This window comes from Sylvia atricapilla, chromosome 8, assembly GCF_009819655.1.
Source record: "Sylvia atricapilla isolate bSylAtr1 chromosome 8, bSylAtr1.pri, whole genome shotgun sequence".
In the NCBI taxonomy this organism is placed as follows: domain Eukaryota; kingdom Metazoa; phylum Chordata; class Aves; order Passeriformes; family Sylviidae; genus Sylvia; species Sylvia atricapilla.
Genome location: NC_089147.1, coordinates 17235978 through 17250263, shown reverse-complemented (window position 1 = coordinate 17250263; position 14286 = coordinate 17235978). Strand labels below are relative to the sequence as shown.

General features: G+C 41.1%; 1 protein-coding gene across 1 annotated transcript; it reads right to left on the bottom strand.

The window, feature by feature from the left end:
- Window positions 1-2003: 2003 nt before the first annotated feature.
- LIPA (lipase A, lysosomal acid type) lies at window positions 2004-13865 on the bottom strand. The gene is made up of 9 exons (XM_066323873.1): window positions 13652-13865; window positions 12076-12196; window positions 8876-9074; window positions 8482-8591; window positions 7722-7858; window positions 6165-6311; window positions 5784-5855; window positions 4683-4754; window positions 2004-3935 (listed from the first exon to the last, which is right to left on the bottom strand). The coding sequence occupies exons 1-9, from the start codon at window positions 13754-13756 to the stop codon at window positions 3696-3698; spliced, it is 1203 nt and encodes a 400-aa protein (XP_066179970.1). The 5' UTR covers window positions 13757-13865; the 3' UTR covers window positions 2004-3695.
- Between the last annotated feature and the right edge of the window lie 421 nt (window positions 13866-14286).

Genomic DNA, 14286 nt, shown 5'->3' with positions numbered 1-14286 from the left:
GATTTCTGGAAGAGTCAGAACGCAATGCAGACACTTCCACTCAGACAATAAGAACAAGGCAATCATGTTACAGGTGTAGCTAGTGCCCCTTAAACCTTCATAATTTTTTATTTCATTGATGATTTCAGTGATTTTGGTCATATAAAGTTTTATGAAAATAGGCTGCCAGGCAGAAAGGCAAGCTCCTGATGGGCAATGCTGCAGCATGAGTTTGTATTTTATAAGAAAACGAAAGGAGAAGTCATTATAAATGCTTTCATTAGCAGAATATATCCCACTAAGAGCCATTTTATTAGACATCCAAAAACCTATCCAGCCATCAAGGTTTCTCTCTCACATCTTACTGAGTAAAGCCATTTGTAACTTTTTATTATATAAGGCACTCCTGTTTCATTTGGAGGGGTTTTGTTTGTTTTGAGGAGCTTTGGGGTTGGTTGGTTTTTTTGTTTTTTGGTATGGCACATTCACTATAAATAATTTATAGAAAAAAATTGTTGCCAAGCTGCCTGTTTCTCTTACAGAGCCCAAGTGGAACAGGAGGTCTGTTTTACCACCTCTTCCTATGCTGAGGCTTGAGGCTTCTATACAGCTTGAGTTGATGTATAATTTTTTATCAGTGCTATGCCATGCAATCACTAACCAGTAAAAAAATGCTCTGCTTGGAGCTGGTGCATCATTCAATACACTCCACTAAAAACACACACACTGCACAATCCTTAAGCCTTCTGCATGAAATTAACACTGTAAATATACTTGCAGATGACTCCAAAAAATCCTTGTCAAGTTCCAAGCACAACACAAGCACAAAACCACATCTTTGTGTCTGTGTTATCCCTCACATCTGGTTGTTGTACATGTCTCAGTCAAAGACCTGGACCATGCATTCTCTTCAGCTGCACGCAGACCTATGAGTCTGCTGTTCCATCTGCTGAACAGCAACTGCTTTCTTCCGGCTTTTTTAGCAGCCACTAAATGCTGAGACCAAGCCAGCAGAAAATGTCCCATGCCCTCTGTTAAGTCAGTGCACCTTTATACTGTCCAAAGCTGATGTTTAGCCAGCCTTCAACAGCACATACATACAAACATACCTGTAACACAGAGGTCTGTAGAACAGGCACTCAGTACTTAAGGTCTGCTTAGAAAAATGTACTGTTCATCACTGAACTCTTAAACCATCACAGGTGATTCTAAATAGACCAAGTTTCTCACTTGTCTCCTCTATGTTTGGGGTGTCTTATCTTGCACAATTCTTTCCACCGACACCTCTCCAAGTTTCTGTCACACAGGGCCTGTAACTTTAGTGAGTCAGGGAGAACTAAAGCAGCTCACAATTTCCTTACTCCAGTGAAGCAAAGAAGCTCCATTATGGCTTTTGTGTAAAGCTTCTAGTATTCTAGCTTTATTTCCAGGCACACAGCATATTCATCAGCTGACAAAGGTGGCAACACATAGGATTTAATACACTCTACTGTCTCTACTGCACAACTACAGTATTTAGAATGTAAGAAACATATAGCCTGAGCACATTTATTATTGAAGGTGACAAAGGTGAAAAGCTGGTTCATGTGTACTGTGGCAAAGATTAACTCCCTGCCTTGCTATGTGATTAAATGCCAATTATGAGATTACCAGACAGTCTGTCAAGCAATCCAATTACACAAGGTTTAGGAATATGATACACAAAGCTTTCCACCACATCAGTAGTTCAAAATAAGCCTCACCTGAAGGCTTAGAAAATTACTCCATCTTGTGAGCAATTAATTATAATTAGTGCCTTACTTAAAAGTATCAGAGAAGTCCACCTAAATAAGAATGACCTAAGCTTGGGAAAAGCTTCTTTCAGGGAAAAAGTAAAACGGAAGTTTACTTAGCTATTTTACTTTTTTTTTTTTTTCTGTACTTGTTCTGTGGATTAATAGTTGTGAAAAAGAGATGTGGCTTTCTGAATTCAGTCCCAAAGATTCCCATGCATTCATGAAACAGGAAGGGAAACACCACACAGCTTCAAACTCCAAGCAGGTCTCATGTTTATTGAAATAGCTCAAGCTTAATAAACATGATGCACATGGCTGTTGCAATACCACATACCCTCACAGCTGTTAAATTAGCCACCTTGGTTTCCTACAGAAGCTTCCTTTCAGCACAGCAAAATAAAGCACATCTGGCTGACACAAATGTAAAGCAGACTTGAAGGTCCTGGTAGGAATCACAATCAAAGTCTCATGAACCAATGAACCATTTTGTCCCCAAACAACACCTGAGAATTCCCTGAGTCTGAATTAGGAAAAAAAAACACCCCCCACAAAAACAAACAAACAAAAAAAACCCAAACAACCCAGTCCTAATTTACAACCTGTGTCTATTTCTGCCTTTTTTTTTTTTTTTTTTTTTTTTTTTACAAAATAAGTTAATATCAATTTAAAATGCATGTTCCTATGACATGTAGAAAGGCATTTTATCCTGTTGGGATTACTGAAGAAATCTGGGTTGAATCCAAAAAGAAATTATCATCTGGATTGAGGCAACTGACTCTGGAGATTGTTCATTTGGCATGAAGTTTTATGCATCTCAGAGAAACCAAAGTCCTCTGTACAGTCAATGGAAAGAGCTCCAAAGTCAGCCCCCTGAGGCAGATGTGAATCCTCTTCCCCATTAAATGGGGTTTTAGCTCCAGTAAAAACTGAGACAAATCGAGCTGCTGTAATACTGTCAGGCTTCTCCAGGCTGTTACTCAGTTCCTCAACACGGTGGTGGGGAGCACCCTATAAGCAGTTAAGAAGTAAACAGATCTTCAATGCAGCAAACGATTAAGGGGAAAAGTCCACAGAAATTAAGTTGCTCAAGCTGTAGAATTAATGCTTTGGCTCTTCTCTCACCAGCAGTAGACTGGGGGAGCTTGTTTTATAGTTAGTGGTCAGTGCAAAACACAAGTATGCTTGTTACACCACTCTCCTCGAAAGCCACAACCTATTGACAAAGTTAACTGAAAGTGGTTTTGTTTGAACATTACTCTTGTTCCAGGAATCTGCCAGGGCAAATTGCAACCTCTTATCCACAGCTGGTACGTGAAGCACTACAGGCTTCAAGGACACCGTCAAAGCAAGAAAATGCAGCAATGAATCAGTCCCAAAATCGGAGATTTTAACTGACAGTGGTTTCTCTGGCTTCACCACAGTTCTTCTGGGCAATATTGAAAAGGGAAATAATCTGATTTTATGTAATGGCTAAAATAATACCACAGCAAAAAGTTGCTAAGTGCTCTGTAAAGTGCCAGCACCAAATAGGTCACTTCTCAAAGGTACTCAGAAATGGCCACATACTGAGAAACGGCTGTGTTTTATGCACAGTGAAAAATACTTGTTGTAAGTCTCAAGCACCTAAGATGCTGAATGGATAAACTTGTCTAATTTGCCTTTCAGACAGATGACTAAATTTATGTGCACATGACATACTCCTTCTGTGCTAAGTCCTACTGCTGTGTTTTGAGTACAATGCCACTGTGTGCAAAATCAGCAAAATACTGTGAAGAGAGAGAAATAATACTGAGAAAAAACAACCAAATATGAATCCAATTCATTAGTCATTGCTGGCATTTTAAAAATGCATCATCCTAACCAATGTAGCATTATTGCCAGAAAAGTGTATTTTCCAAAAACTGACCAATCCCTGGTGAACCAGTACTCTGAAATACCATGTCAGTTTAGAGATAACTTCCTAATCATGTTAATTATTTCATTATACATGCGGTAAGGTGCATCAAGGCCCCAGATGAAATCCAAATGTTCCCACTCTGGAATGTTTTTGTGGTAAACCAAATTGGTGATCTGAGTGAGCAGCATAGCAATATCCTTTGGGTCTGCCAGCCAGTCCTGTCCACCAGTCCACACTGCGGTTGGTACAGTCATCTCTTTTATTTTGTAGAAAGGGGGAGTAGACTGAGGAGAGGGAAAGTGAAAACAAAGCATTAGAAAAAATCTTCAGTATGATCCTACACTGCCAGTGTAACATACTAGCAACTGCAAGAATGTGTCAGGTACTGATTTTCTCTCTTGGACAGCTAGAGTCCTGGCTCAACCGAAAATATAACTGCAAGAGTCCTGCAATATTGTAGCATGTGAAGCAGTAAAGAGGTGGTTTGAGGAGTTTACAAAGTCAGCTGGGTAGCAGGATCTCAGAGAATGCATCCCATTCAAGGTATTTCAACTCTAATCTAAGGCCAAAAGTGATTGCTACTCTGAAAGTATGATATTGCAGTATTTTGCAGTCACTAAGAGACAAGGGGTAAAATATTTCTGGCATTGTACACAGCAATTTAGAAACAAAAATGCATGGAGACTAAACAAACTAAAGATAAACAATAGACAAGAACTGATAGCCTGTGCCTTATGATGAGAAGTGCAAGGGGTCTCATGATCTAGGCTGGCAGGACTTCCCCTCAAGAAAGTATGTCCCACCACAGCTTCCTATCCAAATGTGAGCCCCACACTGACTTAGGACTACCTCTGAGCTCTACAGTCCCAGCTGGTTTCTTTTTTTGTTGTTGTGGAAAAAGCAGATCTCCAGTCTGGTTATTGGATAACACTGACACCTCTTTAGCATGCAGCACAAATACAGCACCCAGAGAAGTGCCCAAGGACTATTTTCTGTGACACTCTAGAACTATAGATGTAAAACATGTCTACCTGGTTATAGTGAGCCATATTTGCAGCTTTGCTTCCCCAGTCATAAGCTTTGAGTTCCCCAGTTCTCACAGCCTAGAAATAAAAAAATACACATACAAAGAACTGCAACACTACTACCTCAAAAATTAAAAAATGTAGTCATCTGGAGAACTGGTAATGCCAAAGAAACAGTGGAATGCCAAATATTAACAAGGACAAGTGTCACTGCTTTGCCCAATGTCACAGGAATGGAAAACATCAAAATTCAATATCATCAGACTTTGTCCCTTAAGATTTCAGACTTTTTCATAGCAATGGTAGAAAAGATTAAGGAAAACAGCTTAGTGTATCCAAAGCCAGGATGTGGCAGCTCCATGTTTACTTCTGAAGTATTTACCTTGATGTCTAAATGTGTATGAAGCAGGGAGCTTTCTTGGCAAACCTACTCTGCATAATTTACCATCAACTATTTTTTCAGAAACAGAAGTTTATATAACAGGGAACTGGAAAAAAAAAAGTCTTCACAAGTTTTTTTCTGAGCCAACCCTTGAACAGCTGTGTACAGTAGAACACATTGCCTCTCATTAAGTGACCAAATCCAGCTACAAGAAGATCACAAGTAGCACAGACCACCGATTCCACGGCAAATGTCTCATTTGTCAGCCTGCTGACCAAGCTTCGGTCACAACAGCATCACAGGCATGAAATTGTGCATTGAGATGGACATCAAAATATACTAATAAAATATAAAATGAACAGAATAGAACAGAAAATCTGCTGCTTTTCACTGGCTAAAAATACAACTTGTAATCAAACAGGGTTTGCTGAAAGGGAAACAAATACTCATTACAGCATCTCTCTGATATAAGTTATTCTGCTGTATTTTTTGTTGGTTGAGGTACTTCCAGTTACAGTATTTTCAAAGAAATACAGAAGAGGGGTGAACCATCATAAATGAAAGCAGCTGCAGTGAACAGCTGTCATCTAACTTTTGGCAATTCCAAATTTCACTTGGGCTAGGCTGCACATATATTTTGGCATTTATTTCATTTAAATACCAAACACATCAATATTCTACAAACAAACTATAGTCATGGGCACTTTAGATTCTGGAAACCCTACCTGGCTCCAGTGGATCATGTTTTGTACAGATGTTCCAGCAGGGCAGTGTGTTGAGTACACATCCACTCGGCTCTGCAACAAGATCATGAACATGGTTTACTTCTCCTCATAGTGCATCAGTTCTAGCCATTGTTGCTTCCTGAACAATTAACCAACTATTTCAAATTATTTCCACTTAAAACTGTTATAAACAAAAGTTAACTGGAGCCATACATACAAATGAGGTAAGAAGTTAAAACATCTGGGGGATTAATTTGCATCTCTCAAGCTGAATTTTAAACCCAATAATGGTATCCCTTAAGCATTTTTTTAATATATTCAGCCAATACTGTCTTATAGTTCACAATAACTTATCTATTAAAGAAAGTCATTAGAACACACCATATTCAAGTTTCTCTCATTAAAACCACATAGAAGAAAGAACAGGTTGCCACAAAGGTCATCGAGTATTCTGTGGGTGCAAACATGGGTAGCAAGCCACTTCAGCAAGGAATTCTGAGGGAGGAATTGTTTCTTTCCAAACATGTCCTACAAAATAACAAACACATAGGACAAACATGTAATTGCACAGAATGACCTATTTTCAGTTTTTATACTACAACACTCTTGAGGTAATTATTTGCATTTGCACTGGTGATAGGTGTGTCATATGACAATCATTGATCTCCTTATCAGTGCTGGCATGGTTAGTGCTTCTGCTACAAATGCTGCAGTCTATTAACCCCATAAAAAGTACATGGGAACTGGGAAAATCTGGCAAGAATTTCAAACCTAACCTCAAATTCAAATACATTTTAAATTCAGTAATTTACAGTTATACTGTACAGCTTTTTGTCATCAGATTGTTTAAGGCTAAAGTATGCCCTCCCTGCTAATTTTAAATGGCCTTGTACTTGCAACTTCCTCTCTTCAAACATGAGAGAAAAACAAGTTACATGAGATGTGGTGACCACTTCCTCTAGATGATTATTTTTTAATGTTCAAGAACTTTAAAATGCCCCACTGAAAACTTCCTTAAAAGTGAAACAGCTCTTTAAAGATATGACTGACCCACGGGTTTGTGACTGTCAGGCTCTCCCTGCACTTCAGTTTTTTGCAAGTCACCATGAGAATCAAGTTCCTCAGCACAACATGAACATCTGCACAAGGCACTGATCAGCTGCTAGTCTCGTTAGACAAAGTTCATTATTCAGGAAGAGGAGATCACAATGATTAGTGCTGCTTTTATGTTAACTGCCTTTAGTGCAAGGAACTAGTACTACAGACAGACTTTAAATCATTTTTAAACTAGATCAGAAGGAGGTTTATCACAAACAGGTCTGTGTGGGAATCTCCATGGGCGGTGGAAAGAAAAGTGATGGTTAAAAATGACACACAGCAGGGTGCTCACAATGTCTTCAGGCACTTACTGCAGCCTGCCTCATTCCCCTTGAAGTTAATGGGGAAGAGGTGAACTCCTCCAGTGGATGATTCACAGCATCTAAATAAAGCTGCTGCTATTAATCACCCTCTGAAGGATCCTCTTCCAATACTAAATGGCTGATTGTGAAACAGATCTGTTAAAGTTCATGACAACTCATGAACTGTATTCTGTCTGTATAAAGATAAACAACTCTTCTAAAACACAGTGACTAGCTAATCATATGATTTCCCTAGCTTAAATTCTAGAAACATGTAATGGAAAAACAATTTTATTCCATCTATTAAGCTGTAATTGTAAAATCCTGCTTTAAACAGATGCAAATGGTCTCACTAGACAGTAATAATTCCACAGAAGACACTTCTGACTTCAACAGCATCATTATGATAAAACTGACCCAGAATCCTTGTCATATGTTACTCTCTAATCCACAGTTATTAACATTCTTTGCTATCCTATTTTCAGATAGAAAGGGGCACACCTCATTTGGCTTGAAACATTTACACTCAAATACAAACCTTGAGAAGCATGTCAGGAAACAATCCCAATTTTACCAGAGGGCTAGTGGCAAACTTGACTGTAGCTACCGGTGCCAAGGCAAAGAACATTTTGATTTTCTTAGCCAACTGTGGCAAAGTTGAAAAAGCAATAAAAGCTGTAAATAATATAAGAACAATTAACAGACCTCACTGACACAAGTTAGATAAGAATTTTATCTGGCAGATATCCTACAAAAATCTATGAGAAAGTATGCAAAAGTATTTTTAAATTCACAGTTTGACTGCAATATCTAGTATTAGGTTAAATAATGTAAATTATCCTAGTTACTACAAATCCCAAATTAGACATGGTAATTCAGAAGACTTGCTTTCTTCCAGAAAGCAATTTAATCTTACTAACCCAACATGCCTAGCTCTTTCTACTAGAAGATCTAAAGCACAAGAGCCAGGCATTACATGCAGCAAAATATTCTGGGAAAAAAAAATCTGGGAATCTTTCTTCTCTGTCTCTGATGAGTCTAATTTTATTATGTATAATTCATCAATTTTTTTAATAGAAGCTATACTGCAAACTACCTGTGACTTCAATTTATCATTCCAAATAAACACAGAAAGATTGAGTCTTTTCATTTCAATGCTGATGAATATTCCATAAAGACACTAAAAACCAAAAGCAGTAGTTTTCAAGAGCCCTAGTTTTTAATCACTAAACCACATATGTGGATCCTGATACCATTTCAAACACAAGATGTTCTAATAAATACATCTCTCCACATACCCATTGTGGTGCCCTGTGAATGGCCAACATAAAATACTTGTTCCTGGCCAGTTTTCTTCAAAATAAAGTCCACAGAGGCTGGAATGTCATACTTAGCCATTTCATCAAAGCTACAAAGCAAAGACAGAAAGTCAGTTGTGTAAGAGATCAGTGAGGAACAGCTGCACAGAGCTTTCCAGCACAGATCAGTGGACATAAAGAAAAGCTTCTTTTGGATGAAACAGAACTCAAATGATTGAATTTTCAGTTTTCTACTGACCACCTATGAGTTTCAGCACACTATACTAACCTCAAAACTCCCCTTTACTGTCCCTACATCTGTGACAACACATGTAAGCAGAAAAAAATATATCCTGCCAGTTCACAATGTGACCGGATAGCAAAACAAGAATACCTGAAAATCCAGAATTCTTCCTGCTTCACTGTGAAGTGGGTGTGTTTCCTAGACCAGGTGTTCCCTCTGCTGTTTCCCAGCCATACATCATAGCCAGCATCTGCCAGCATAAAGCCAAGGCTGTTGTAATCCAAGTTTGTGATCCAGTTGCTGGCATCTGCAAGCAAACCATGCTGCAGAAACACAGCAGGCCTTGGACCTGAAAAAGAAAGTGTTTATAATAGATTCCTGTTCATTTGGCATTGCATACCTAAGAATAATTCAAGTGAGCTATTGAAAGATTGCAGCTCTGTTTTAGACTTGCACTTGAGTATTTAATGTACTTGACTTAATCTAAGAACAGGAATTTGTATAATGGTCATAGTACCATAGTACCATAGTATCATGTGCATTTTTCACCAAAAGCTACTTTTATAATTAAGAATTTTAAACTAGCAATTTCTTAGTTTCATAACTTGAAGCTTGAAACAGGTAAGTGTGCAATAAATAAACATAAGAAAAGCAGGAGCTGCAGTTTAAGTAGCCCTTAAAACTGTTTCAAGCTCACAGACTCAGAAAAGTGGCCCAAACACAGTGGCAGTTTTAATACTTGTGAACTTTGCCCTGCCCCAAAACCTGGGCAAGGCATTCCCACATATGTGCTACTGAGGTCTTTGTCTTCCAGTCAAAGCAATGCCAAACCACTGTGCTGAGCTCTGGAAACCTCTGCAACTGGTACTGATATTATCTCTGTGCAACACCCTCCTATCACCCTTCCATCACTGGCAAAACATGAAGAGCAGTTCAGTAGCCAAAGGAATCTGTGTTTCAGCCGACTTTCTCGTCTTAATTTAAGTAATTGTAAGAACTACACTTAAGATTCAGGTAGAATTTAAGAAGACTCTCTTACCTTCCCTGTTCTGAAAAGAGAAATGGCACCTTTATGTGGAATACGAATTTAAAAACAGAAGGTTCCTGCTTCTACATAAAGAAAATCAATTAACATCTAATCCCTTGGGAGAAACAGGGCCTTCAGAAACCAGAAAGACCTGTCTCTGGTTCTCATAGAAGCACAGGTGTTTTGGCTTTTACTTCAGCTCTGAAAACTGGAAACAGGCAGCATGGTTACTAGCTCAACACCAGAGATTACTCAGGAATTTACCTCCTCCAGTGACACATCACTCTGTTGATACAGACTCACACAGTCCTTCTTCCACTGATAATTTAGACTTGGATCTTTCAGCAGAAACTTATCAATCACAGCTTTCAATCACCTATACCGTCCACCACAGGTCATGTCCATAAATGTTTGCTGCAAGTTTCAAATTCCAAACTATCAATACTCTCCTTTTCTGGAAATATTTATACTTGTGGCAAGGAACCTTTCGAGTGCTTGCTTTTCCCACTTTTTAAAAAATCCACATGGCATACTGTCCAGGCAAGCAGAGCAAGTGTCCAGCAGTGCCCAACTGGAACTGGAGACAGTACAGTTCAACACAACTCTGCTGCACTAATACTTTATTGTTTTATAAACAGGATTGTCAAGCCTCACACTGAATTTGTTTTCAGTAATGTTTCATCTACCATTGATACCTTCTTCCCTTTCACTATACTCAGATCAACCAACTTCTGAATTTTTGAAGAACAGGCTCTCCTCAAGCTGCTATTGCGTGTTTCATAACATGGGAAGGGGAAAACTGTTTAACTGCCTTACTGCTTCAATTCTGTTCTCATATTAACCTCCAATTTCTGCCAGTTCCTTTTTCACTTTACCAAGCAGTCACCAGATCTCTACATGAATTGCACAATCATATGACAAACTGACTTGAATAATAATGACTTTCTATCACCTGTGATCCTAAAAACCCCAGAGGTGGAATAAAAAGGTGAGTCCTTAAACTACCCTTTCTGCATAGAACATTTTGTTCTCTTCACTACAGACCCAAGAAGCTGAAGACAGATTTACTTCCACGCCCTTCTTACCCATACTACGCAGCTTTCTTAGGGTTGTTTAGTAAAACTAAAAATCCTTGATGTTTTGCTTTTAGGTTCTCTGTACATTTCCCTTTTTCTTTTTCCTGAAGAATTGTGGGTTTTGTCCAAAACATCATGTGGATGCCTAATTCTAAGGAATCCTATTCACATTATGCAGGTATTGCAAAAGAAAAATGTGGCACATATATGCTAAGTCAGCAGTAACACATCATTGGTATCTTTCTGAGAAAAGATACCAAGTCTATAAAAACTTAAGATCAACATGAACTTTGAAATCTTCATTCTCCCAGGAGCTCATACTTCCTCAAATGTGGTCAGTAATCCTTGTTTTTTCAAATTAAAGCACTCTGCAAAACATGAACTTGGGGTCGAGGGTGTGGCAAGGGGCATGTGGAGAATTCCCAGAAGTCAGGAAACTTCTGTTTACTTCTGTGATCAATGAAGGATTCAACAGAATCAGCAGGTACAAAGGCAGCCGTTTTTCCTGTGGGCTTTTCTAAAATGAAATACAAGGACACCTGCCAGTTTTGACGGGGCTCGTCCATGCACTGATCTTTACACACTGCTTGTGAAAGACAACAGACAGTGCAAACATCCTAACTCATACAAAACCAATAGATAAGCTCAGGAAGGCTGTTGCTTGGCCTTTGACAGGGAAGAGGGATTTTCCACAGGTCTCGTTCACACCCAAGGCTACAGGACAATCATAAATTTCTTTTGTGAGCTTCACGTTTTTACCTGTAATCCTAGGATTTTTCCAGTCTAAATTATTCTGAGGCAATCCTTAGAATATGTAACCTCTATGCAAATGGGCTGCTATGTTACATGAATGTCTGTAGGAACTTTTATAAGGGATGGCGGCAAGACTGATAACAAATTCAGCCACTGCACAGAGACTGTTAATTCCATACTCAGTGTGCAAGGTAGTAAGTCAAAAGGTATGTATCTCTCTTCTTCCACATCTGTCTCATTTTTAAAGTATTCTATCATTCAGTCCTCACAAAAGCCTTTGCCCATGCTGCTCTCTTGTAAGTTTGAGCTTACATTAGCACTATTCTCTCTGTCCCCCACCTCCTCATCTGTACACCCCCTGCGTCTCCTCCATGGTCTTAAACCACAGTAGTTCTTAATCTTCATCTGGATTATTACAGGAAAGAAAGTTTCATAAATCAAAGACCGCTTTTTCATTTTCATTCTTTCTTTTTCCAAACAGACATAAATCTTACCTTCGCTTCCTTCACGGCCTTTTCTTCCATAAGGTATTCTGTTAATGGAAAGAATATATCCATCTTCTGTTGTCACTTCATATTCCTCACTAGGGTACCCTCTGAAGGTAATAATTTCACTCTGAGGAGAGAAAAGAAACCATCTTGGAACCAGACTGCCAGGCTCCTCAGTCCAGGAACACATGCAAAGTACCCTGGGTTTCTGCTAAAGACTGGAATGTGGAATTAAAGGGTGTGGTAGTAATGTGCCATCTGCCTATCAGGCAGATGTTCTTAATAACACATCCCGGTAAAGACTCAGGAACTAGTCAGTCTGAATCCTAGGAATCTGCAAGGACTCCTTAGACTGCCCCAGCCACACGGTGATTTACAGTGAGAAAGAAGATGAAGTGTTGGAAAGGAGATTATGGTAACAGGGCAAAACACCGACATGCAGATTTGTCAGACAAAAATTGAAACTGTCTGCTCTCAGGAAAACAAGTAACAAACAAGTGAGAACAGAAGAAAGTCACTGGCACCACTGCAGCATACAGGAGACAGGGATGTGCCATTTCGCACCTTTCTCCTCAAACCTTACACCCAGTGCACAGCTTTTAAGTGACTTTGCTGTCAAAGCAATCAGGAAAATAATAAAAAAATTCCACACCTGTATAAAGCTATGATTTCATTATTAGGTTTAATATCTTGTCTCTAATGTCTTGGGCTTTATGTTATTTTATTTTCATGCAACTCCACGAGGGCAGTGAACTTGCCATGTCATTGGTTTTATGACACCAGTCATGCCTTGAGAAAATCTAAGAAATGCAAGACATGATCATTCTCTTAGACTACTGGGCAAGGAAGAGGAGAAGAATTTAATTAGGCATGCTATTTCTTTTAAATACGTCTTTAATTATTCACAGTGCCATTAACATTCCAAAATTATTTTAAGGCTAAGTGCTATTCCAATGCTATCAGCTTTAGACTAAATTACTATTTGCAGTCCTTCAAACTGTATTTACATGATCCAAGCACTTCTATTCTTATACACCTTAAGCATTTCTATCTGAAAGCAGCTTCTCACACATGTGAAAAATTGGCACAGTTTATATATGGCAGAGGAAAGAGCAACTAATACTGGCTTCCAACAGGAAATATTTCAGGAGTTAGCTACTGCAGCAAAAGGCGAACAAAGTTAAGAGAGTACATCCCAAATGGGGAGAAAAGCAGTCGTGGGTAAGAACACAGGAGCACGGTGCTCGGAATTTCACCGCTCTCCACGAACACCCGCTTTTATAGCGGTTCCCAAAGACCGTCGCAAAGAGCCGCTAGCAAAAAAATCCACGGGTCTGGGTCAGAAAAATGTGAGCGAAAGATCAAATATAGCCAACGGCCGACCAAGGCGGACCTGGAAGGAGGAGTAGAGAAAGAGGACGCGAAAGCCTTGGGTGTGAGCGGCGGGGCAGCGGGCCGGCCGCAGGCAGGTGGCTGAAGGCGCCGGGGCTGTCACGGCGGCTGCCCGGCCTCCCGCTGCCCCGCCGCCGCCCGCGCCGCCAAAGGCTCGGGCACCCACCGCCCCCGCGGCCGCGACACTCACGATGTTCATGTTGGTTTCGGGGTCCACGTTCCTCCTCCGTGCGGCGAACGCGCCCGAGCCGGCGATGCTCTGCAGCAGCAAAGCGGCGACCACCAGGCCCCTCATCCTCGTCCTGCGAGAAGGAGCCGCGACGCGGCGGCGAAGCAGAACCCGGCGCTACGGCGGCTGCGAGCGGCCCCGGCCGAGGCTTTTGTGCCAGCCCTCGGTGACAGGGGCCGGGCGGGCCCGGCGGGTCGCGGCGCGGAGGGCGCGGCGGAGGCGGCGCCGCCGGGCCCGGCTCAGCCCACACGGCGCGGCCCTATCGGCGGGGCCCCACCGCCACCGCCTCGGGCCGCCGTGATTCAGCGCTTCCGCAGCGATTCTGTGTGCATCCCCCCGCCCCCCGGGCTCCATTGCCAGACGCCTCGCAGCCTCCCGAACGGCGGCCGTGGATGTGCTTCCCTGCCTTTCTCGTCTTCTGTATCTGCTCCGCCTCCGGGGCCTCCGGAGCCTCTGCAGCCGCCCTGCGGCGCTCTGCGTTGTGTTCCGCGGCGGGCTCCGTGCAGAAAGCGGCGGCGGCAGCAGCGAGGAGGGCGGCGAGCATCCCCCGGCGCCTCCGGTGCCAGGCACCGCGCCTCGGGCACCGCCCGTCCTTC

Bases quoted from the DNA above. Each gene is read 5' to 3' on its own strand.
- LIPA (XM_066323873.1), bottom strand. From the start codon at position 13,756: ATGAGGGGCCTGGTGGTCGCCGCTTTGCTGCTGCAGAGCATCGCCGGC. The intron at 8,592-8,875 runs GTATTCTTGTTT...TTTGCTTTGTAG, and splicing joins GAAGAATTCTGGATTTTCAG to CTTTGATGAAATGGCTAAGT. The intron at 7,859-8,481 runs GTATGTGGAGAG...TATTATTTACAG, and splicing joins TTCACAGGGCACCACAATGG to CTTTTATTGCTTTTTCAACT.